This window comes from Lichenostomus cassidix, chromosome 10 (genome assembly GCF_008360975.1).
Source record: "Lichenostomus cassidix isolate B80296 chromosome 10, HeHo_3.0, whole genome shotgun sequence".
Classification (NCBI taxonomy): Eukaryota; Metazoa; Chordata; class Aves; order Passeriformes; family Meliphagidae; genus Lichenostomus; species Lichenostomus cassidix.
The window spans coordinates 6,706,979-6,733,781 of NC_139491.1; the positions used below are offsets into that span (position 1 = coordinate 6,706,979).

General features: G+C 42.1%; 1 protein-coding gene across 4 annotated transcripts in view; it reads left to right on the plus strand.

The window, feature by feature from the left end:
• The window catches only part of AGBL1 (AGBL carboxypeptidase 1), a 263,897-nt gene that overhangs the window by 81,662 nt on the left and 155,432 nt on the right, over positions 1-26,803 (plus strand). For all 4 annotated transcript variants that reach the window (XM_085070420.1, XM_085070421.1, XM_085070423.1 and 1 more), the window contains exon 18: positions 20,883-21,063. In XM_085070420.1, the coding sequence (XP_084926546.1) occupies positions 20,883-21,063 (181 nt within the window). The remainder of the gene's footprint in view (positions 1-20,882; positions 21,064-26,803) is intronic.

The window sequence follows — 26,803 nt, forward strand, 5'->3', positions numbered from 1 at the left end:
ATAGTTTTCATGAACTAGAGTAATTTTGATCTCCTATCAAACTTATTTCTGCACGTGTGTTAATCTGTACCTTGAGAGTTTATTTTCAGCAATGCCAGTGGTGCAAATCTTACCTGGACTTTGTAGCTCCTGCCCATGATCATATTAAATACTCTAAATCCTTCTCAGGTATAGACACATGAGGATAAGGAAACATCATAGATAAAGAGACTTTGGGTGGGTGAGGAATACTGGGAAGGCAGAAGGATCAGCCTGGTAGGAGTGCAGTGGGAAGGAGTTGTTTTGTTCTGGAGGTGCTGATGGAGTGGGAGCGGCCCAGGGATAGTGAGGGCATGGCACCCTCTGTGTCAGCTGTGCTTTATTTCCCTTCCCCAACTCTTTCAGATTGCTCTTGTCAGGCTTTTGATTAATGTGGTCCTAGGGTGGTTAAATTTGTCTGAGTTAAATTTATTAACGTGCGCCTTGTTAATAGGAAGCACAAGCCATGCTGAAGGGAAGAAAAATGGGCTGCTTCTTTCCTTCATTATGCCTTGTTTGTGTGAGGCTTTGATATTCACTTTAGGCTCTTTTCTCCTTCCTCTCTTTATCTCTGCCCTTTAGGTGACAGTGGTGTAGTGAATAATTTTTAATAAATGTTCAGTTCTGAAATTGATATGAAAAAAGAAAGAAGTGAGCTGGGAAGTCTTTGGCTTCCTGTGCTTTGACTCTCAGCCATGCAACTACTCAGTTAAAAACAGCACAACTTCCATTCATGTGTGTGGGTACCTGGGGCTGGTCAGTGGTCTCTGCTGGGCTTTGCAGCTCCATAGACTTAAACAAATAGAAACTGAGAGGATCTCTCTTGGTGGGTTTTTTTTTTTTTTTGTGGTTGCTGTTTAATTTTAAACTTGCCCTTCCTGCCATCAGATGAAGGCTGAGTGTCCACCTAGTAGGGATGTCTGTAATACCCATTCTAACTGCAATATCCTGCATGGTTGTGTGATAAAGGTAAAACCATACTGAATGTGTCTGGGTGAGAGTTTATATCTGGCCATCCTATGTCTGCCTGTTGAGAGTTAAAGGGACTTTTGAATAGAGAGCAATTAGCATCTTTCAGAACATTCTCAAATGAATGCAGAAACAAGGAGAATGAAAAAGCTTCCAAATCTTGGTGCCAGCTCCCTGCTTGATGAATTAATAGGTGTTTGCAGAGCTCTGATTTTCTTCAGTTTTCCACTCACACAGTGCCCAGTGACGGCAGTGTTAGCAGCATGTATGTGTACCCAGTAATAGTTTGCAAACTCTTAATTCACAGTATTATTTATGCATGTGTGCAGTGTGTAACTCTTCTAAACTCCCTGGCAGACAGCTGAGTAGACCCTGCAAGCAGTAGGATACTGTTGTAAGTGACAGAGCAAATGGACAGATAAACTCTTCAAAGAAGCGTAAGGAAAATATCTAAACACTGATGCTCAGGCAATGGTAAAATCATCTTCATGTTAAGATGAAGTAAAGGACACTGATATGTTGCTAATGTTAACAGAGTGGTGCAATTAAAACCACCAAAAGCAAAATGATTGGTCAGAAAAGAACAGTGTACACCCTATGCTGCCATGTGAGTATTTTCCAGGAGGTGTTTCCTGGCTGTGCCCTGAGATGGGGTGGATTTGCTCTCACCCTTAGTTAGGGAAGGGGCAGGACACCTCTGAAGGGATGGTGGTTAATGCTAACACAGAGCAATGACTCAAACAGTCCCAAAGGAGTTGAAAACCTCTCTTCATGGCTGCTTGTACTGTTGTCATCCCCATCAATAATTGCGATTATTTAGTATGTTATGTGTATTCCACAGTAAACACACCTGATAAGTGTCCTTTTAGCAATGTGTAGCTTTATGGATCTGAATTGGGGGGTTTAAAGTTAATCCAAAATGTCCCAGATAATTAGCAGCAAAGGTGAGGGAAATTAGACAAAAGTGGCACTGGCAAATGGATTTACATCTGTAATGCCTGTCACTTTGAGTTGTTCTTCTGTCATCACATGTCCTCTTTATGCATGGCTGAGGAAACCATTATGAATATTGTCAGAAAAAGATAATGACACCTGCTTGTCTTAAATGTAGTCTTCTGGGGATTTGAAGCACATTTTTTTGTCTAAGCGTGTTTCTGAAGATGGATAGAGTAATGTTTTTGGGATAGATATGGTAGGATGCTCATGCCTTTTGATGCTGCAGATGCTCCTGGAACTAGAATGAGGGATAAAGTGAGACTAATGAGGTGTCTTTACCTGGTCTCATCTTAAGCCCACGGAATCAAAAAGACACAGTTGCTGGGAAAAAATATTCTAACATTTCTCAATTTGCTTCTATAAGCTATTTAGATGGTTGTTTTGCAACTTTGGTCTTTTCTTAGGAAGAAACAAGCCCTTTACCTTTAAATATAAATTGCAGCAAAGAGCAATTCCTGAGCAAAGAACAGCAGAGGATGTGAATTGCAGGAGCCACTTATGCAGGATACTGGGAAGTAATGATCATGTGGAAAATGTACACAGTTTAATTAAGCACATTGATTAAATCAATATGACTCAAACAGCTTAGTGCTCCAATCAGCTTAATCTCATTAAATGTAATTCGGGCCTCGATAATTGATTAATAATGCATTATAGTTTATGAATTATTGACTCCGAGTTATTATAACTGTGCCTGCTCCCTGCGTGGCAACCAGTGTTGCATGTTAATTATGAAAGGCTCAAGCTCTCTTCTCTTGAATAACTTTTTCAAACCTGGAGATGACATATCTCCTAGTGAATCAGGGATCAAATTAGTTCAACACCTTATTGGAGTTAGTCCGCCCCAAAGGAAACTGCACTCCTTAAAGGAAGCTCTCATCTAATAATGTCACAATAAGGAGGTAAAATGGCCTGCCTGGATTCATAATGATCTTTTCAGCAGGCAGAAGGGCTGCCTGTAGCAATTCATCTGGAGTGCTAACCTGGCATTGTGCTGGCTGGAAGCAGCTCACACCAGCAAGCACATCTGCTGTTCTGCTGTTATTGCATGTGATACTCCCTCCAGCACACAAGCAAACAGCACAGCCACGGCTGATGGACCCTCAGGTCACATATGTCTGCCAAAGGGGGACCAAGCCACCTCCCCAGAACTGTCTGGGGGCTGACTGGTTTCTGTGGAAAGGTCTGATGGTCTTTTATAATGGCATTTCCACAGTGCAAGTGTCATACAAAAAGGAGAAGCATTGCTGCTCTTGATGATAATATCAGAAGAGAAACCAAGAGCTGAAGAAAGCCTCTGATCCTTGGGTGGTCCCACATTAGATGGCATTTCCACTGAATGTGAACAGAAGATGTTACATCAGACAGACTGTTTTTGTACTATCTAGGTGCTTAATGTGGACCAAATCTTATACAGAAAGTGTCCACCAGCATTACATTGCCTTAAAGTATTTTATTTACAGACCTGTTCTGCTTTATCCTTTCACCACCTCTATATCTCTTCTCCTTATTTGTGATTATAGTTTTTAAGTGAACAGATTTTACGGTGTATAGAAATTGATTGAGATCATTATAGAGCACTGGAGAAAAAAAAATTCTTTATCCTTGCATCTGCAATAATGAGGTTTGTGTCTGTGTATTCTTTTGATTTGCAGATTTGCTTCTAATTTACAGGGCTGCCAGACAGAGGTGCTGATTCCTCTCTCACTTTGTACCAAACACTTTGTTTTTGGTGACAGGAAGAGTCAGCTGTTGTGAAAACTGTTATCCTGTTTAAATGCAGCAGCAAAGAAAGGCTGAATAAAATTGTCAAGTGTTCTACAGTGCTAAATAATTACAGAATTGAGAATATGTTTTTTTTCCACTTGAGTAGACAGTTCCTCAAGCATCTGAAGCCAAAGCAATGCTCTCCAGATATGCAACACTGATGGTGTGTGCTGAAAATTTTTCAGGACTGTCTTTCAATCGCAAACATCTCTTCCACTTTTTCTTTCTGATATCCCAGTCACAACAGCGTTGGCAGCTCCTTGCGAAAAGAGCAGACAAATTTCTGCAAAACTATGCTCCTGTTTGAGCATCCAGCCTCCTGACATAAAGATGGAAGCTGGTAGAATGGAATATGAAATTTGTGAGACAGACACATGGTTGTCTGCAGGCTGAGGCCAGTATTTTTCATGATGTATCAGCTGCTTTTTGAATCCCAGTGTTTGGTGGAAGTGAGTCTGCCAGCACAGCTTTGACACTGTGGTCAACCTTCTGTGAGCTTGGCAAAATGCATATTAGTATATTGAATCCCAGCAGTCAAGGCAGCAAGGAATGGACAGAAAACAATGAACAAGGATGCTAAAAATGGGCCTCGAAGCATAGACAATCACAGTGTTTTCAGCAAAGAGAGACAGTAAATGTTAGGGTAATCTCTCCTTCCGTCCCACCCTCTGCCTAATGCAGCATGATGGCAAAACAAGCACCTTAAATGAGATTATTTGTAGTGTTCTTCATTCAGCTGCAATGCTGTGCATTTTTTAAAAATCAATTTCCTTCTGAAATTTGGAGATTTGTTCTAAGCCCTCCTCTGCTTAGGGGAGAGTGCTACAGAATTTTCTGCTCTTTCTTCAGCACTTGTTCAGCTGCCTTTCCTTCTTTGAATTATAAATCTTATTTCTGCCCCAAGAGACTTATAATCTTTGCATGTCCTTTCTAGAGAAGTAATTATCTGATTAAAGGCAGAATTTTCTGGAACATAAATTATTAATATATTCTTGGTTGATATGGACTTTGGCTAGAACTTCAGGAGTTGGACTTGATGATCCTTGTAAGTCCCTTCCAACCCAAGATATTCTATGATTCTCTCAGTAGTGCTTAGAGCTGGCTATGCTCCAGAATTCCAGAACATAACAGCCTTTTCTGATACACTAATGAATTAAACATCTTGAAAATCTACATTAGCATATCTTAGTCATAATTATTTTATTTCTTGATTGGTTTGTCAAGTGTCCCAGAAGGGTCTTCTCACAGGAGTGTGGTGCTTCTTGTATTTTTGCTACAAGGCAGTGAAAATTATCAATGAAACTCAAAATGGTTGGGTTGTATATATTTCCTATATTGCTTTGGAAATTCATACAGCTGCTTGGAAACGTGCCTGTCTTACACCACCCCACTACCCATTCTCATTGCAGTGGGCCTGCAAGCTTCTGGAGGGAGGGAGATGTTGCCCAAATTCTTGCCTTACCAGAAGAGAGGGAGGGGGAAAAAATTCTTCTCTCCCTTAGGTGGAAACAATTTGTGAAAAGCCTGCAGTGATGGCCAATCAACATATTGAAATACAGCCCAGCAGATCCCCCAGGCAGCTTTTATTCCCTCAAATGGTGAACAAGCATTGAACCACTACCAGGTTTCTATTATCAACTTCAAATTATGGCGTGGAACAAAAAAAACAACAAACCCAACATGTTTCTGTGAGATGCCTGTTTCCCATGCCTGCCCATAAATTCTAGTCACACACAGTCCTGTGGGGCATGTGCTAAAAGGTCACTGTGGTACTGTCTAAATTAGCCAGAGAAACATTTGAATTGAAGTAAATCTCTCTTCAGTGTGGCAGAGATGGGCTGTGTGCAGGAGGACATAATTTTAGGGTTAGATTGTGTCTTGGAGACTGAAAATTGATAAGAGCCACGTGCTTACTAAGGGGTGAGGAGTCAATGCTTGTGCCTTAAGGTAAAAGCCAAGGCCAGGAAAGGCTTCTGTCAGCTGCTCACAATATTGCCCAGTTGGTCAGGTGTCAGATCACACAGGTGGTTGTCTTTCACAAATCACAAGGTCTGGAGTACCTGCTGATGTATAAATTGGATTGTCTTGAAGGCAGTTGGGTTTGCCCTGTGACACCTCTGTCAAACCAGTTTCTTCTGGGCAGTAGTGCTGAAGGTGTTCATAGTGAGACAGGCTATGGATCACTCTTGCACTTTGAATTAAAAGCTCCTCAGTAAGAAGTTCTCAGGTTAAAGCCTTCTGTAAGGTAAGAAATTGGCATTTGGTAACAGCAGAAATGTGACCAGTTGTTCTCCTTTCTGTTTGGTTGTAGCTCCTCATTGATAACTGCTAGTCAAGCTGTGATCAGAGAGTTGGGAGCAGGACAGCTGGCAGGTTGGCCTTGTGGAAGAATAATCTGTAGCTGGAAAGCCCAGGGAGTGTAGCACATGAAACAGCTGCTGTCAGACCCACACAACCCCTCCTGCCATCACAGAAAGCAGTTTTTTTTTTCCTGGTTCAATATTTTTTTCTTTTCTGTTCCAGAAAAGCTGTGCTGATACACAGCTTGAGGTAGATACGCATTGCTTTCTGATGCCTGATGATCTTGTGGGAACAAACTATTTTGGAATAGCAAGATTGGGCAGAGCTGACAAAAAGTGGGGTCTGCCACTCTTCTAGCAAACCATTGCTTTCAGTTGGGGAACTCAGCTTAGGGACATGTGTCCTGCTAACCTGGAACTCTGCTGCTCTGAGGTCGATTTTTCATGATCCTGTGACTCTTGAATTTCTCACTCTAACAATAGGCTTCATCTTGCCCAGCCAAATGCTTCTTCAGCATCCAGAACTAACAGATTGTTGGGAAACAGTGTGGGTAGTGTTACAACTTTCATGTTGCTTTCACCTTTATCCTTCTAAATTGGGAAGTTTCTTGGGGCTTTTAAGTCTTGGCTGTCTGGTTTGGAGAGACTGTCTACTGTGTCTGACTTGAAAATAGAAAAGTAATTCAACTGGTACCTCAAGGCCTTGAAAACTTTCTGGAAAACAACAATCTAATTTTGGGATTTAATGTTCCAAGCTATGCATTTTTGTCTGATAAAGGCTGACCTAGCTAGTCATGTATTACAAATGCCTGGAGTTGTTTGGATTGTGTGGAACAGCTTTACTGCATGTTTGCTAGAGCTGCAAGCAGATAGTTTGTTCAGCTACTCTGCCCACATCCATGCAAGGGGCTGTACACTCTTGTGAAATGTAGCAAACACTATTTCTATGCACTGATGTTAATCAAATGCTATTTCTACAGGCTGATCCTAATATTAATCTATCCAAGAGTATTACTGAGTGAGGAGGCATATTTGCAATACATGGTATGTGTTTGTATTTCTCCTGGTTTTATATCTGTAATTCTGAACACCTGCTATTTCTAATTCCCACCTGTAAGTTGATTTTGCTGGGAGGGTCTATGTGGATTTCTGCCTGACCTGTTTAACTGAGTTTAATTTCTGTAATTGGAGAATGAGATCCATTCCTGTGTGACTGATGCAGCCAATCTTACAGCAGTAAAATAAGCCAGCAATATGTTGAAAGTAGTAGTCTGCAGACGCCACAGGCTGATGCTACTTGTTGCCTATAACTGACAGATTCTAGAAACAAGTATTTGTGATTAATGGACTGCAATTATAGAGAAATACTAAAATGAAATGGGGCTAAAAATACCCCGTAATGATTTTTAAAAGGCCGCTCTGTTAATGAGAGGATTTGTCCATCTCTACATCAAAGAGAAACTTGTTAGCTCTCTGAGCTTGCCCACCTGTTTCTAATGCAGAAATAGAAATAAAAACCGAGTGGAGACAGCTGCTCTGCTCAGACTGCAAATGTGCTGATAAGATCAACGAGTTGACGAGTGACATGGTAGATACTGCAGAGAGCACCAGTGCTCCCAGACAGCTAAACTTGGACTTCTGTATCATTTCGGGGCATTTATTATGTGGCTGTAACACTTGGAAAATGATATCTATCAAATCACCAGTGCATTTAGAATTTAATTTGCTCTATCAATTGCAATTGTCGTGCTACTTAGCTTGGAGGGGGGGGAAGTAATTTTCCTTGCCACTTGGCAATTCTTTTTTATAAGCTTTTACTCCTTTTTTTTTTTTTCATTGAATTTGTTTAACGAACTGTTTTGAAGATATTTCTGGCTTAGCCTGGGTACTGCTTCTATGTCTTTGAAATAATGAGGTTAAGTTAAATAGGTTGAAATTCTTATTAAAATGTGATGTGGGCAGAGGTGATGAGTATGAGTAAATGAAGAAAGAATGGGGTTGGAGGTATGTCTTGGCCTACAGGTAAGGAAGGACTTGTGGATAACTTAGAGAAAACATTAAAAGACATCATGGGTTTATCTTATGAGTCTCCCAAATGTTACAGAGTTCTGTTTCTTTTATTTTTCAAGAAAACCAGAGAGATCTACTAAAATATTCTATTTTCTTTCCTCATTCTTCCCTTACCACTTCCATATCATCTTTCCCTTTTCCCTCAAGTCTGAAAACAAGACAGGATAGTGATGGATAAAGGAATATCGTAGCACTCTACAAATGTGTGTGTATTTGATAATTTTGGGAAGGATGGGTGAGTTCCAGAATGAAAATGACAGCTGATCTTGTTATAGGACAAATAACACAACTGAGCGAGGGCTCTCTTGATTATGTATAAGTGCACAAATCAATTTATTTTCATAGCTAATGAAAAGAGGAGGAAGCAATCTAAAGTAATGGATTATGTAGAAATTGACTTCTGGGGTGAATGTGGATAGCACAGAATTCTTTGACTGGGGCTTGGGAAACAGCTGTTGAGCTTCCAGCTCTGACTGATTTGTATTTTATCCTTGGGCAACTTACTTGATTTTTCTGTAAATCCTTTCTTTCATAACTTGGAACACACTTGAAACATGTAATCTTCAGTCTATGAAGTGCTTCAAGAGAAGATGAGTGAGATGGAATTTATTATCACTGGCATCAGAGTGACTTTGACAAGTCTCCCAGAGGATGTTTCGGTCCCATGGTGAGCACCTAACAGAAGGCTGTAACTAGTGATTGAAGTAGAGATGAAGAAAATAGGTAGATGGATAGGAGGGCAGAAAGTCCTTAAACTCCTTGCTGATCAGGCTGTGCCTGATGGAAATAAAAATGCAGAGAGGCTTTTATTGTAAAAATGAGGCTGTAGTAGATAATGCAGCAGAAACTATCTCTGTATTAAATTTTTTTCCCTTGTGTTGCTGTGCTGGGAAAATTTCTGAAAACATTTTTTTTTTTTTTTTTTTTTTTTTTGTTTCTTTTGTTTGTTTTTTTTCAGTGCACCCTATCCCTATAGTCACCTGTAAAATGTGCAGCCAGAGCAGAAGTCATTCCTTTCCTGTCCTGACCAGCAGTGGACAGTGGACAGCACAGACTCCAGCAAGATTAGTGTCTCTAGTGTCTTGTCTGCTTTGTCACTTCCCTGTGTTTCAGGTCACCCTCACACGATTTGGGAATTGCTGTTGCTGTGGAATAGGAAAATGCATTTAGCAGAGCAGGCATTGAAGACCATTTTTAAGCTCAGTCCTGTAAATCCTGGCCTCTGGCAGCCCGAGCTGTTTAGCTGTGTTTTATGAATCAGGTCATATCGTGTCTGCCACAGCTTCCAGATGCCAAGCTCCTTCTGTCACAGCCCTGTCAAGCATTTTGAAAGGGCACAAAAACAACAGCTAGAGGGTCACCATGAGGCACAACTCAGCTCATGGGAATTGTGCTTCAGAAAGAGCTCCTGGCCAGAAGCTGAAAGGGTAAGCAAGAGACAGATGAAGGGCTCTGGGCATGTCAGGGGCTGTGGTGTCCCCCCTATCCCTATTCTCCTCATTTTTAGCCCTTACTAACTATAAATGAGCAATAAACAAGTAGTGAGGCACTTATAGTCTCTGTGCTGGCAAAGGTGATGGCCCTGCAAACTATGAAGGATGCTTGTCAATAGACTTGAAATAGCATTTCTGCTCATCAGTGATGGCTTTCTCCATAATTTCAGACCTGAGATCATGCCCCTTTAATCAGAACACTCCCAGGATCCACCTTCCAGCTTGCCAAAAGTCTCTCCCACCAGCTGAGACATCGCTTGCCATGCAGACACCATGACCTTGTTTGCCATGCTATCAAAATGTAATGTGAAATTAGGCTCAGCCCAGATAAAATTGCTGTTTGCACAAAGGGTAGTGCTCCCCATGAGGCCATATAACCTGCCTCAAATTTAATTTAATAGGCAGAAATCAAATAAAATATATCAAATTAAAGCATGCAGGTAATGCATGCAAACCCTAAAACTAATTCAGATTATAAACAGGCAGTGAGACTGAATAGTTGGCTTCTTCATCCATGAAGGAAGCACCCTAAGTAATACAGAAGAAAGAAATAATTCAAGGAGATCTTTTGATTTTCAGAGTCAGTGGGAATGTTGGGTGGCAGGTGAAGGTTATATTTGATGTAAGGCATTTTTCATTAGCTGCATATTCTTGCAGTTAGAAAATATCAGTTAGAAGTCCCTTTATATTTTGAAAACAAGATATTAGCATAAGAAGCTTTGTTAGATACAGCAGGAAGATAAATCATCTTTGCAATGCTAGCCATTAGCCTGTCATGACCATGACTTAGAGGGATTTTCTTCTATATAAATAAGTGTTTCTTTTAAAAGCACTCAGAGTTTACTGAGCAGGAGATGAAGTGGCAGTGAATGCTCTGGAATATAATGATTTCGATATGAGTGTTTCTTACAGCAAGTAAGAGAGGAGCTCATGCTGTGGATTGTACAGGCTGTGTGGAGTGGATAAGCTACAGTGGAAGGGTTCTGTGTCAGGGTCAGTTGGAAAAGTACAAAGTTCTGCTGGGGAAGTGTTGGGGTGAAAGTGCAGGAAGGTGCTGGGATAGAGGAAATGACAGTATCAGCTTTATGAAGTCAGTCTGTGTGCTACACATCACAAATTCAAACTGATCAGGAGCCACCTCTCATGCTGGTAAATTATTTGCCTAAAAGAACCTTCTGGAGAATGTTTTTAAAATAAATTTATTATCAATTAGGAAACTCTGAAGAACAAAAAGCTCTCCTGTGTGAAAGCTCCCACTTTTGCAGTGACACATGGGCTGCCAAGGAAGGACATCACATGTTCCACTTCTTTTTCTTCTGGGGCTGCCAAGACTGTTCTGCAGCCTGACTCCTTTATTCATGAGAACCTTTTTCTATGCTTTGTAGCAACTTGTGGGGATAAAAAGAACACTTTTCCTCTGCCTATCCACCTTATTTCCTCGAACAGACTACTCTTCCTGACTTGACACTGCTCTCTGCAGTGATTGATGTCGGAAGACATCATCCATTAGACATCGTTTTGCTGGCATCTGAAGGGAAGAACTTACTGACCTGAGACAGACACTGCTTAGTATGTCTTTCCACAGACTGTTGGAAATTTCTGCATGTTACCTGCTTTATGCAGTGGCAAATTTTGTTCCACCTGGTTTTGTCAAGTACTCTGGGATTCAGATTGTGCTTTGTGATCCTGATTCCTTCTTCATCCTTGGGGTATCTCAACAGTAGAGCTGCTTGAAAAGAACAAAGTATGAACTTGGTTGGGAGCTTCGAGATTCATGTCTGCTATTTCTCTTGGAAAACTTATATTCTCCTAATGGTTTGTCAAATCACATGTCTTGTAGTCTAGAAGATGAAAGATGGTGCTGCTTATGTCATGATAGAAGATCACTGGGCCAGCATCAGTTTTGCTCTGTTGATGATCTGATTGAAAGACCTTTTATGTTGACCCTTAATTTGTGTTCTTTTGCGCATGTGTCTGGGGAGTTCATCTAAAACTTTGCCATGAAGACAAGATTCATTATTCCAGATTTGGAGACAGTTTTACCTTATTGATCTCTTGTTTGTGGAAAGCAAGAATTTCCTTTGGGATCAGCTCTGGACAGTGCAGTTCCAAGATTTAGGATAGACTTGGACAGCAATGATATAAAAGTCAATTTACTGATGCCACAAATGAGGTCAACCTGCAGAAGCTCCTTCACTGGGAAGCTTTTGACATGGTAAAGTGTTAGAAGATTACTTTTGTCAGCTTTCTGTTTATTTCCTTTTTTCTCTGAGTTTTTTTATATGTAAGAAAACACACAATTTAAAATTCTCATAGTTTGCTTACTGCTGGAGAAATGCAGAATAATATTTTTAAGAAGCATTCCCTGCTTGAATATTTCTGGAGCAATGGAGTGATAAATATCAAATCAAGCGAAGACCAAAAATTTAATTTTTACCATCAGAGGCAATCTGTGATGCTTTTTATCTTAACAAAAATTGATAGTTTATCCCTTTGACAATGAGAGACTCTGACTGTACTTTCTTTTAATATATTTTACTACTTTCAAGTCATTCCCTGAGGAAGACTTCAAGTCGGGCAGAGATGGATCAGTGCCACTAAAAGGCACAACACATATTTAAGAATAAACATTACTTTGTGCTGTAGGGGGTAATAGGTGGGTTTTAAATATGTTCTGCATAAAAAGAGATTTTTTTATAAACTATAGAATTTGTCTTCTGCAGAGTAGAACAGCTTGAAGTACTATGCAAGGGAACTTGTTTTCCTGTTAAACTTGGCTGTTATTCCCAGTGGTGAAAGAAACACTGGCAGGTGCTCAATTTCCCATGCCCATTTTAGGGCTCACAGGCCCCATTGCAGGCTCTAAGTTCATCTTAGAGTGGACAAAATGTTGAGCTCTCCACCCAGTTTTTTACCATTCCTTTCATGCCTGGATTTCTCAGAAGGACATTTTCCAGCAAAATAAGGGCTTCTCAACTGGATCCATTGAAGTTAGCAAAGAAAACAAATTTTAGTTGGGTTATTTCTGTCCCCAGCTACTGCAAGGTTGTTGTGTACAAAATGACTTCTTGTGCTCTGGGCAATGTGGTTTTAATGTTAACTTCCACCTCTCCACAGGGGAGACTTTTTAGTGTAACTCACTGATGTTCAGTCTAAATGTTCCTTTGTGGAGTTTCATCCCATTAGCCCTGGATTCACCCGAGTTTAGCACTCTGAGCGATTCCTCCTGACTGTCTGCTCTGGAAGTTATGTCAGTGAAGGGCATGGAGTGTTGTGCTGGGGGCAAAGGCTGTGTCTGTCACAGGCAGGACACAGGGATTGAGGCATTACTCACTGTGTGAAAGCCATTTATTCCTGGAGTGTGTTCTGGGAGCATCCCCTCTGTGAGCAGCCCCTGCTCCAGACTGTCCATCTGCTGCCCTTCAATCCTGCACAGAAGCTATTAGTGCCATGCACAGAGCAGGGGACATGGCCAGAGGGCAGCTCATGCCTCTGAGTTCACAGCTCAGTGATGCTCTGCCCTGTAGGTGCAAAGGCAGCTTGATCCCTTTAGGGATCATACTCAGAAGCCTCTCTGGCAGGGGATCTAACCAGAAAGTGCAGTTGTTGCTCTTGCACTGTTGAAAAGTGCCTTGCAAATGAGAAAGATGAGCTGTGAGTGAGTACTGGGTATGTAGAATGAAATGTAAAAGCAAGGGGTGAAAATATTGCTGGTTCAGAGCTGAAGCCTTATTAAAGTCCTGTCTGTCCTATTTGGGCAAATTCTTTCTAAAGTATCATATGTCACCAAAATCCCATTAAACTGTCACATAAATTATCAGGGTTTCCTTTTTCCATCACTGTGGATTACCCAGGGAGATATTTTTATGACAATGGAAGCTTTTTCAGTCTGCTCCTCCTGCCTGATTTCATTTCAGATGAAATCCTTCTCTCGGAAAAGAGCCCATGGATTTTATAGCTCTATGGAACTCTGCACTCTGCCTGTTCCAGCACCTGTCCTGCAGGTCTCTGTGTGCTTATCTCCTGCCTGGACCCTCTTTTAGGCATGGAAAAGTTTAGGGTAATGTTCTAGTTCTTCTCTTAGGTCAGAATGGTTGTCTTTGTGCAAAAACACCAGAAGGTGAAAGTCACATACATGCCTAACTTAAAAATACTAATTTTTCCCTACTTGCCAGCTCTCAGAAGCCTTGAGTCTCTGCAAGACACTCTACATTTTTCCCATGCTGACTGAAGAGCACATGGATTGATGGCCTGGCCGTGGCAGTACAAGATACTTGAGTATCCAAAATTGCCTGCTGCCACAGAAGAAATTAAAGCCATAATGTGTGTGTTATAGAAGCAGGGGATGACAGATCTTGTCTGCCTTCTGACAGATAATCTGGAGCTCTAGATCATGTGTTGAAACTGATCTTAGTGGTTGCTGCTCACACCTTTCAAGGGATACATACATAGAAGCTGAGAAATTGTAATGTTAAGGGTAATAGAGGGGCTGTGGAAGATCAGTGCTAATGAGAGAAATCCCAGAAATAATATTACTCCAATCCTGAAGTGGTAAGTCTGCCACTAAATGAGCAGGTAAGACAGAACTTTCCATAAATAATTCTGGTCTGTATGTGGGAAGAAGCTCTAATGACATCAAAATATAATGATGATGAGACATTTACGAAATATTTTATGAAATATTTCTGATTAGTCACTAATTAGCGGCTAATTGTTAACATGGTTGAAAATGGCTAGCATTAAGTGGTAAGAAGACACCTTGCATCAAAGAGAACACAGGAGGTGGCAGAGCTGCCTTGTGGACTGGAATAGTAATTCCAGCAGTTCCCAGAACAGGGAGTTAATTCCAGAGGAATAAGGGTACTCATGGACCAAGTTTCTAAAGGAGCTATCATGACTTATGTGGCTACAGGGTTTGTAAAGAAGGACCCAGCAGGAGGGAGGGCAAACATTCAGGAACAGCACTGAGGGCAGTCAGGTCACGACTCAGGTTGGCTTATCTGATAGTAACTTGTGTTTCTTTTTATGCAGCCTAGTCCCAGTGGACAGTGAGGACAGCTGATTGCAATCTTTTTATAGCAGCCTTTTGCAATTTAAAGGTTATTTCTCCTTCCTCTCTGTTCATCTTTTCTTTCTGCGTCTGAAACCCATTTTCTCCAATTTTTCAGCCTAACTCTTCCAAACATTTCATTATTTTTAATGACCTCTTCAGTTTTCATCAAATTTTTTAACCTATGGTGAGCAGCAGTGGGCACAGCCCTGCAGCTATTTGGTTTTGCTCACTGGGTTGAGCAGAGGGAAGTAACAGAGTGTTCCTTGATTTTGGCTGGTGTAAATCCCAGGAGAGCTGCCATTTTTGCAACTGCTTTGCATCACTAACTCATCTGCTGCAAACCCCAGATCCTGATCCTTCTTGGCAGCACTTCTTCCGAACCAGCTGTCCCCCATCTCAGTTTTATGCCCTTGGAATGTGGCTGAGGGGAGCAGAGAGAGGGACAGCAGCAGTGAGCACAGGTGTGGGAGCTGCACCCAGGCAGAGCAACTCCTCTGCCAGTGACAGCTCTGGGAGGAGGTAAATGCAGGTAACCTGCTTGTCAGGCTAATAAGGTACCTGCATGGTTTCAGTTTTGAGGTCTGATGCTGTTTGAGCAGCTCAGAGGGTGTGCAGTGACACTGGACATGCCAGTGAATGCTGAGTTGGTGTATCCAGGACTGGATGATGCACTGATTGGAAATTTCTGCCAGGGTAGTGCAGATGGAAACACTTGTGATGGGGATGTTTGTTATAAACTGAAACAATTTGCAGAGGGTTATAGTAGGTTTTGCATGGGTGTAAGTTCTGAGAATAAGGTTCAGTGCTTCCACAGTGTTCCCCAAGAGAGGTGCTTTGATTTGAACAGGAATTAGCCCATGTGGCTTTCCTTTGTCTTCAGTCATACCAAAGGTCCTGCTAAATAATGGTAGTGGTTTCTGCTGCCTCAAGAGCTTGGGATTTGGGAACCTGCCCCGAAACAGGCTTGGCAACTTGCTTACCAATCTCCTGGAGTTCAAACCCAGCATTAGTAGGATGTCAAGCTGAACTGAGGCTGAGCAGTCTGGACCCATATTCAGCTCCCTGATCATCTCTGATTCAGAGGTGAATGAATTCATAAAACACATACACAAAAGAAGGTTGCCAAGCAACTTGGAGGCTGAAACTCCCCCACCAAGCTAGGAAAGTAGAGAATAGGTAGCTGAGATGATTTGTAATATTCACTTCTTTGCCACAGGTAACAGTAATAACACATATAATATAGAAATATTTTATAAAGGAATAGCTCATTGATAATTCTGGAAAACAACAGCTGATTCTGCTAGACTGTATTTTGCCTCTGTATTAAGATGTGTCTGCTTTTGAAGTGTTTAGCCAAAACCAGGCACAGCAAGGAGACAGCAATCTGGGGTGGGGGGAGATGGGCAGGAAAGAATTATTCTGTCTTAAGGCAACTGAAAGTCTGACAACTAGGAGAAAAGTTTTGGGAGGGGAGAAAAGTATGTGACACAGATTCTCCCTCAGATCAGGCTCGTTGTTCTCCACGATCTCAGTATTTGATGCTTTTTACAAACAAACTTGAATATATTCATTGTACATCACACCATATCCTCTCTTCTCTCTAGCTTTGCATAGCTCTGCAGCCTTGGGCATATCAGATTTATCCAGGACATGATGCAGCTCTGGCATGCATGGGAGAGCTGTGTGATGGTCCTCCTGTTTGCCCATCATTTACTCACAGAATAGCTTGTAGTGGACACAACTAATTAAGTTGGAAGCAAAAGTTTCACTTTCTTGGGTTTTGTCTACTCTATCCTGGGGTAAACTTGACCCTTTGATCTATGTAACACTCATGGTAGTCCTGCTGAACTGAGACATAAAGGAGAAAATGAAGCTTGTGTCTTAATGGCCCGTGGCTTGTGCAAAGGAAAGAGAAGTATGCAGAGGCACAGCCAGAAGCTTCCAGCCCAAGACTCAGATTTAGGTTGAATTTTTCACGTGCTGTGTGTAAAATTCCCTTTGACTCCTTAAAAAATCCTAGCCCTGTGTTATTTCAATGCCTTGTCCCTTTACAAATGGCATGGCTCAAACCTCAGCTTGAAATAATTTAGAACAGCAGCCCAGGTCAGGGCATCTGGAGCTGCTTTTCATTTCCTTTCCGTGCTCCCCTTGATGAGGGACACTGCTGTGTTAATGGGGTTTTGTTCTTTTCTTTCAGGCTTCTCATTCCCAATTGATGTCACGATTAGTGACATCAAAGTCACCTCTTAGTGAACCTCGGTGATGACAAGACTAGAGGAGGATCCTTAGAGGCAGGAGATTAAGCAGCAAGTTAGCATGACTGGAAGAACAAAGCTCTCATTTTCATGCATAGATCCACAATCAAAAATGAGCGAAGAGAAGGAGAGATGGGAATTAGGTGATACATTAGTAAAATTATCATTCAAAGGTTCTTTGCTCAAAGTTTTGCAAGAGGAATCAGTGGTTCTTTAATCTCCCACCTTGGGTATTGTTGATGCCACGTTATATTCTGGGCATGCTGAAATGTAACACACTGTAAGGAGACATGATTTGTTAGGTAAGGCTTTATGTAGCATGAAAAGGTTCCTCTACTTTCTCTTTTTATTATTTACATTCCCAGAGAAGGTTATGTGTCATGTGGGCTTTGCAGAGATAAATGGCTAACCTGAGCTTTTTGGCAGCTTTCTCAGAACCTGGAAAGGAGCTGTCTAAGTGTTGGCCTGAGGATTCTGAAGACTTAAGCTCAGTTCTGGTCCTGGGAGGAGGTACAGGAGAGAGCCTGGCACTGAACATAGGTTTAGCAGGGCATGGGAAATTGTACCAAGGGGCTCTGAAACAGCACAGAGAGAGAGGCAGCTGGGGACCAGTATAAACCAGTAAGTTGCACTAGGCGGTACTGAGGTGGTCTGGCCAGGACTGCAGTTAAAGCAGTGCTGGAAGTCAGAAATGAAGCGAAGCAGCTGAACTGAGTGCAGAGATCTTGACTGGTGCTGCCAGCTGAGTGTGGAGCTTGGTGGCCAGTGCTCTGTCTACTCCTTTCATGAGCTCTGTTTATAGCAGTTAACACAATAATTCCAAAGTAACTGGATATGCTGTAAAACATAGGTTTGGACGACTCCTGCTGTTTTCCAGGTGTTTCAAGGGTAGCAAGTTTTATGGCCATGTCATCAGCTCTTTGCTCTATTTGCTGCTTCATTAGTTTTCACGCTGGGAGCACTCTGGGGGAGCAGCATTTGGCTGTGGGATTTGGCTGGGATGGCTCCTGTGAAGGGAACAGGCAGTTAACAAGCTCTGTGGTTTCCTTGCTTGTACAGACCTTCCTTACAACTCTCCTGTGGGTGGGATATCAGAGATGAGGATGTGCTTGGCAGGAGGGGATCTTTCAAAGGAAACTTGAGCTGGAATAGAGAGGTTTCCCTGGCTGGACCTGCAGGCTGTGGGGCCCTCTGTTGTCACCCAAAGGGAAACAGTGTAGGTGATCTCTGGCCTCTTTCCCTGTCCTTGTGTTTCATGGGGTTTAAGATCTGGACGCTCCAGGAGCTTTTCCAACACTGAATTGAAGTAAGACAAGCTTGACTTTGATGAGCCTTGAGAGAAATAGCAGAACTCATGTCTCTGCCAGCCCCACTCTATTGCATTCAGCAGAATTATGGCAAATTGTCCTGGGTTTCTGACATGAGAAAGCCCTTGCTTAGGGTCTCTTTTTTATTTTTTCTTACTTTGACTGAGGAATGACCCTCTCAATTAAGATGCTGAGCTCTCTCCCAGTATACAGAATAGGTAAGAGTTGTTAAAGCTGTATTCATCAATTGCAAAAGAGAGCACATTTTATTTTGCTCTGTGCTATTTACAGCTGTTGTCCATTAGAAGTCCTCAGGAGCCTCATTCCCAGCTATAACTGCACAGCCCCATAAGTTTAGCTCAGCAATGAGCCTGCAAAACAGCACTAAATCATGGTGATGGGAGAAAGGAGAAAATGTTTGGAAATGGCAAAATGCAGCTGATATCTTTGTGAAAGCCAGTTGTTTGTTGCTATTATAAGGCATTACTAAGGTAGATGGTAATGCACAATTAGCTGGAAAAGAATAGAACGAGTGTACTCTAATTTTGGGGGAAAAAAATCAGAATGGCTAGTTCTGCTGGAGCTAAAGGAGTCTTTTGCAGTCCATAAGTGCTCAAGGCACTTATCAGCACGCATTGATGAAAATGTACTAACCCCCCAGTATGGTGAGGTGTAAGAATGATAAAAGCCTAATATGTGGCTATTGAGAAACAGAGTCTCAGTAGCTTTATTGGACCAGAACATGATTGCTCTGTATGAGCTCTTTGAGCTGGGAGTGCAGCTCACTCTTCTAGTGCCCATGAACTGTTTAAGAGAGGAGTGTGGAGCAGGGTTTACTTCCAAATCTGAGTGTGTCCCTGTAAAATGTAACTAAATCGTGTAATACTGTATAAACTGAGCAGAACCACACAGAATATATAGCTAAGGAGAGAAATTAGTGTTTATTCCTTGTTTGAAGGTGAAAGGAGAAATTTCACCTGTATTCCCAGCTCTGACACAGCCTTTCCTTGGTCAGACAAATAGCTAAACACCTCTTTATTACCATCTATGTGTTTTGGGATGGCGTCCTACCTCCCTATTTTACCATGATTGATTAACGATTTGTAGAGCATTTGGAAACTGAAGGATGGCTCTGGGAGCTAAGGACAAAGGCATGTAACTTATTAATTCAGCATTTGTTTACAAGGGCACTCAGCTGATGCCTTTGGTTTTGCTTTTTGTCCTCTTACCTCTCCCTGTCAGTTGGGCTCTTCAGTCCATGAAGGGAGCTGAGCCTGAGCTCTGACATTGCCTGATCGAGCAGGACAAACCTGCCCTGGCATGGCTGTGATGCCCTGACAGATAAAGCTTTCCACTGAAGTAAATCTGTCAGGTTGCCCTGTGACAGCGGCCTGAGATAGTGAAATGCTCACAAAAGGATCATTTTAAGCCAGATAATTGCTTTCTCCTTCCCTTTTATTTTCTGCTCCTGGCAGGTGTCTCCTTCTGCCTTCTCCTGTTTCCTTGGCCCATCCCTGAAGTGTGCTCAGCACAGATGGGATCTTCAAAGAATCTGCTGTCAAACTTGGTCTTTTCTAAGCATATGTATGCTGAGAGTTTTTTGGAGGCTTGTAACCAGACCAAATGTGTTTAGTGGCTTTTTCACAGGAACAGCAAATAACATATCTGATAACAAGGAAACTTTTGCTGTTAAGATGCAAGTCTGTTTTGAAATAGGTTTAGTAGAGATTATCAATTAACTCTTTAGTAAAAAATTGATTTATGTTTTGTTTTTTACAAAAAACCCCAAAACCCCAAAAACTTCTCCCCTACCCCAAATTGCCACAGCTTATGTTTCCCATGCATGAAAGTATTGCTAGAAACAGATGAACTCTTCTAGTTGCAACTTCTGAAAATCAGCCTTTCTAGTCTGAGTGAGCCTTCATATTATATAAAACTGAAAAAGTTTTTCCACCAAAAGAAACAGCCTGCCTTAGCAATGTGCATTGTTATTTTTGCCTTTTTTTTATGGTTATGGAATAATGGTTAGGTTTGAGTACTCAACCTCTGCAGCTCTTGTGAACATATTAGCACATTTTCGTCAATTACATCAGTTTAGTTCAATTAATTATGATTTTGACCCTACAACACAAATTATTTGCAGAGATCAGGCAGCTTGCATGTCCTTGGAGCCCTTATGTGTGGGCAGATCTGCTTAGATATTTAGAAAGTTCTGAATTCTTAGTGAAATACTGAAAGTGGAGCAGGACCTTAGAAAATTAAATGGTTTCTTGCTGCCTTTTAAACCTTGATGAAATTTGATGGGATCAAACTTTCAATAATTGCTAGAAGGTATGCTAAAGCCTTTTGGAGAGGCAGTAACCTGCACCTGCAGAATGCTCTCTAAGGGTATGTGTAAATATCTGTAAGGTATCACAGAATTAACAAACAGAGGGATCAGGATGAAACTGGCTGTGCTGGTTCTGAGGACCAAACCTGTGATCAATTTACAAATTGCACCTTGACAAAATATCTGGGCTGTTTAGGGATGTATTTTCCTTAAAATACGTTTTGGATTGTTATCAAAATTCAAAAGGAATAAAAATCCACTTGCAAAGATCTTATTCAAAGAAAAGTCCTGCTCATTTTAGGGATGTTTTTGCTTTGTTTTCCAGGCAATCGTCCCTATGTGTTTCTCACAGCCCGAGTTCACCCTGGTGAGAGCAACTCCAGCTGGGTGATGAAGGGAACCCTGGAGTTCCTGGTGAGCAATGACCCCATTGCTGATCTGCTGAGGAAATGTTTCATCTTCAAGGTTGTGCCCATGCTTAATCCTGATGGAGTCATCAATGGCAAGTGAGTTGTGACATGTGGTTATTCTGGGGCTTGTCTGTGTGCCTAGCAGGTCTCATCTTCAGTGTTTGTGTTGTGAGAATTCCCTTTGCCTTGCTTTTTATTCATCCCATTCTTTATCAGTCCTGTATGGAATATGGGAATCTGAGACCTGGCCTGGTGTGCTGTCCTGCATTTGTCTGTTTCTGTCCTGTCTGTGGCCATGAGATTTCTCAGTTGCCTGGAAGGAATGTTAGTGGTGCTGGAGAAAAAGGATCTTTATTGACAAATGGGGGTTTATCCATCCTGCTAAAGCAGCAGGACAGATTACGCTTGTAAGGCAGATATGCTTGGGAAAAACTGGCTGTAATTAATGCTTTGTATAGCCTGGTGGGAGGAGGATGAGTAAGGATTTCTTAAATTTTCACAGAAATATTTCCGTATAGTGAAGCTTCCTCCTTCTCCCACCTTCTTTTCAATCTTCCTTCCCACATGTTTCTTAAGAGATACTGAATCTGATCTTGGAAAAAATATTGATTCCTTTTTGTGTTCTTTACCTTATACCCTCCCCACCCACCCACACTAACTTCTCTTTCCCTGTACATGACTGGAAAAGGTACAACTCTGCTCCTAATATGTTGAGATGAAATAAATATTGCTGTGTGAAACCTTGAAAAGTGCACTAAGGTAAGGTAGGCTTGCACTTTGCTGGAAAACAAATCTCCTCTCTATAGACAGTGGAATTTGTTCTCTTTGGGGGTTTATGGAGCAGCAGTGGGTTAATAACTATTGCCTGATGCAGGGGCAGGACATGATGATCACATCCCACCAGGGAGTGCTGGCTGGTATGTCTTGATCTGATGATGGAGTCTTGTAGGTTTTGGCAACAACTGTGTCCCCTGGGTTGTTGCAGGGGAACACGTGACAAATGTCAAAGCCTAAAGATGGGCTTAGACAAGCCCTGAAATGCAGCAGAGTGGAGAGGAAAAACTTTTCTTAAGCTCCATTCCCCCACCTGCTTTGGGGTTGGGCTGTGCAGACTGAGTGTTGCATGAACAGAAAAGCAATCCTGAGCAATCATTGGGTTGGGTTCTAAACTCGTTTATTTGAGTTTGGGGTGAGGGGTTCACCAGGGAGCACCTTGGGCTTTTCTGACATTCTCTAGTCTAAGAAGTCACAGCTTTTGGGCTGCTGTGCTCCCCAGAGCTGGCTCTGCCAGAAGCCTGGGAGGACTGTTCAGAGCAGCACAGTACTGCCCCAGGGTATTCAGAGCCTCTGCTGGCACCAAATGCTTTCTTGATCCTCACAGACAAAAAGAACACGAAAAATAATTCTGGCATTCTCCCCTTTCTTTTCCTCTCGCTACACTTAGTTAAGTTTTCCCTCAGATGCAGGACTGGAGGGAATGCCTGACCTTTTTCTCCAGCTGTCAGGAGTCAGTGTAGCAGAGAAGGGACCTTCAGGAGGGAGAATGTGGCTCTTGGTAGCACCTGAATGAGGGTATGGCCCAGGCCTGTGTCACACGGGAGGGTGTTTTGTCTTACGTGGTGCAGATGACCTTGAACTGTAGTTAAATCTGGTGATGAATTAAAAGTTTAGTAAATCTTATATGTGGGATGGGAACAAGGAGGTGGCCATGGCTCCTTTACTGATCATGAGACTTGGGGAGGGGAGAAAATCATTCCTTTATGCTTTCAACTAAATACTTCTCTCCTGTGAAACCTCCCATGGCCCAGATATTCTCCTTGTTTCTTTGTTTGTGTGTTTTTCAGTAGACATGGTTCCTCCAGTATAAAAAGAAATATATTTTTCTGGACCTCAGGTTTACTGGTAGTGTGTGTGAGAGTATACAAGAATATGTGTGGGCTTGTAAGAGTGTGTAAGAGTTTCCACCTTCTTCCTCTTCCTTTATTGCTTTTAATGTTTCCTTTTTGGTGTTATCTGCTTCCCTTTTCTCACTCTTCCCCCCTGTTGAATCAAAGGGGTTTTTCATTGAAAAGAACTTGATGCATTTCATAAATTAACAAACCAATGAGTGGAGATGGGAGCTGGTGAGGCTTTTTTTGATCAAGGAAGATAAATTTATTGGAAGCTGCATTAATTTTTCAAAGCCTTGGGGTAACCATAGTAGCAGCTAGGTAGAGGAAATCCTGATTTTATTTTGGATTTTAGCCATGGACTGTTCTCTATCTGTTTGAAAAACACCCTGTTCCCTCCTGAACCTGCCCTCCCACAACACAGGCTGAATCAGCTTTGCTTCTCCTAGGTGAGGCAGGTGAGATGCTGGATTTTCTGTCTTTCCATTGCTGCTCCCTCCCCTTTAATTTGTTCTGTCTATTCCTTCTTTACTCAGGGGCTTTGTTCATTACCTCCTCAAACCTCACAGGGAAAAGCTTTAGTTTTTTGACAATTACTGAAATGAAGAGATAGAAATGCCCACTGAAATCCCTTTTAGAACAATTTTCCTCTGCACACTCTCAAAAACTACAAAGGAAAAAAGGAGTGTGCTCCCATTTAACCTTTGGAACCTGGTCCTTTCTGTTTGGAAGGATGATCTTAAGATGAGGAGAAGCAGCACATTTGTCTCTATACCCAAAACACACTGTTGTATATAGGACTTTTTTCTCTCCTTTGTTAATGCTTGCTCTCCTGAATGGAGACATTGTGTTCTCTAGGCAATAAGAGGCAGAAAGAATCAGGGGTAGGAAAAAAGCTAATGGCTGCTCTAAGGAGTTAGTTTATGATACAGAACTGCAGCCTCAAGGACTAAATCTTGAGGTGATGTCACACATAGCCGTACAGCTGCAGACATCCCTCCTTCTCTTTATTGCTTCTCTGTGGTCAGAGGATTGAAGGAGAAGTTTAATTCTAAATTGGTGCCATGCACTTTGCAAACACACTCCAAAGGCTCTCTCCAGCCTGGTTAATCTATGATGTGTGTGTTTCTCTAAGGATAGTGCAGAGATGTGAGAAGGCTGGGAAAGGAGTGGTTTTGAATTAATGCAATCTCTCTCTAGGAGAGAAGTGCTACAGGAGTAGTGTGCTGCTCTCCTTTGGCAGATGCTGTATGAGTCTGTCCCCACGTTTTCTTCAGAAGTTCTGCACCTAAATTGTCACCACTTTGCCAGAAGTAGTTGGATAGGCATATGTGGAAAGCAAGGCATGCTTGGATAAAAAAAGAGCATTTAGTAAATTGTGAAAGACTCAACCCTCTCACACACTGGCTGTACTTCTGGCACGTTGTAAGGTGGCAAGTTTGTGTGCACTGGTGCTTTCCTTAAGGCCTCAGAAAGGACAGAGATGCAAGTTCTGTGAACATCTGTACTGGAACACTTGGTGGCTCTGGGAAGTGCACATGAAGTGTGGGCTAATTTTCCTCAAGAGGGGCAGAAATTTTTACACCTCTTTGGTGTCTCAGGTGTTGCTTCTGTTGCCTTCCACTGAGAGGGCAGTGATGGATTTGAGAGCTTAGGGTAGCAAATGTGGCTGGTGCCTGCACAGCATGAGATAAAATATGAGCTGCAGTATTTCTTAGCTCTCATTGATGCGAACTGTTCCTTGGTGGAGCCAGAAATGGTGTCTGGCCCTGCACCACACACTTGTCTGAGTTCCTCTCTGCTGTGGGAGGTGCCCCAGTTTCATCCAAGGCCTTTTGTGCTGTGCTGATGTGACAACCCATCCTTGGCTCTTCTCCTGTGATAAACATCCCCCTGCAGACAGCTGCACCCCAGGACTCTCCCTTCTGACAGCACTTCCAGTGCAGGATTGTTTATTCCTTCCTTTATCAGCCAGAGCTGCTGGGCCCCCTGAGTTATTAGCTCTATTCACTCATTGTCAGTGTTTCCTCCTTCGTAAATATGCCCCCATATGTCTCTGCTCCTGAGGAATATGCTTTCTTTTCTATTTACTGCTTTTCCCAGGCCCCCACCTCCTCATCGCTCTCTCCACCCAACGGCCCAATAACAGCCAAGGAGATAAATAAGCTCCATAACTCTTCCCAGCTATTATTTTTTGTTGTTGTTGTTGTTGCCCTGCATGGTAATATATATAATAACAAGGAAACAAATCTTATTACTAAAGTAATTACAATAAATAAAAAGCTGAGAGGGGAGATGAAGGAAGGGTCTGTCAGGGGAGTGATTGCAGTAGGATTTTTTAAAATTTAATTTACTCGAGATGTTCTGTGCCACTTTGCTGATACCCTGCTGAGGGGGGCTGTGACTAATTAGCAGCCAGCTGTTGTTTTAACACCCTCACCTAATTTATAGTGTGCCTGAGCCTCTAAAACAGGAGCCTGTGTGATATCATTGTCTGTGGGACTCAGCACCAGCCTTGTCTCAGTGGTTGGCTTTATTGCTTGGTGCTTTTGTTTCCCAGAAGCTGTATAGCTGAAATTTTGGGTGCTTTGCTACAATTCCTTTTATCTTCAGCATATCCCATGTGCTTCCAGGAGTTTGAGCCAGAGAATGAACACAATTTATTGCTTATAGCTGCTTGTCCCAATGTCCAGCCCAATAACTGACCAACACAACTGCTGCTTTTTAAATAGAAACTCTGGTGTGGACAGGATCTAGGGTTCGTTTAAATTCTGGGGCCTCATTCCCCTGTTGGCAGCTTTCTCGTGGAAGCACCATATTGTTCTTGCTAATAGAATGGAGATTGCAATATCATCTGTCTTCTAAATGGTCGTGAAATCTAATTAGTTAATGGCCATATTAAAAACTGGAAGGATCCAAGGCATTGTTCCGTGTTTCATCAGTCTCCCAGTTGCCAATTGCAAAAGCACGTGCAGTATTTGTAAGCTCTTAAACAGCAAAGGTGCCCAATGAGTTGTGTGTGTGTCCCTTTGCTCTTTCCTATCCAATTAATGCAGGTGATACAAGGTGACCTGGAAATTTGACTGCAAAAGTCACTGGGCTCAGTGATGTTACTGCCTTGGACTACTAAACACTTCAGCTTCTAGCCTTGGGGATTATTTCATTTTGGATAGGTTCTACCTTGCATTTTCAAGTTAGCATGAATATTAGATATGAACAGGTTGTTCCACAGGCTCAGAAAGGAATCCTTTTGTTCTGTGTTTGTGTCTATTTTCCTGACTGATGATGTGAGTTTGTAATCAGATGTGTGCACTCCTTTGAAGACATTTCCAGGAGCCAGGAGACTGGTGTACAAAGCTAGCTTTTAGTAAAGTTAATGAGATGATTGAATTATATTCTAATTCTTGTTAGCTTGATTGTGTATCATTATCCCTTTTGTTTGTTGTTATGCTTATTTGAGTCCCATTTGTGGTGTATTATTCCCATCACAGTTGTGTCTGTGCTGGGCTCCATGGAGAGACAGGCAAGGAGCAGCTGGTCCCTTGTTAGGGACTGGTGCATCCCACAGGCTGTGCAGTGGGATTGGTGGGAAGGAAAAGGATGCTGGGCTGTTGGCTTTCCTGCAGCCTGACCCAGCTCCTCATCCCTGGCCTCGTGAGGCACTTTGTGGAGCTCTGAGCTTGGCAGTTGTGCCTCTTCTCCAGGATTGTATCCTGGCACAGGGAAAGCATCTTCTGCAGTGACTTTCCACAGCCACCTGATGAAGGCTGGTGAAGGATGCCTCAATATCATCAATGCGGGAATGGGAGAAATGTTTTAAAAATCAGGATTTTTAAATCAGAATCTGTTTATACCTTCTTGGGATTTACAGGAAATACCTGCAAACCCTGGCCCAGCTGGCTGCATAAGCAAACCTACACTAAGACAAAATTGCAGCTGAACTTGCA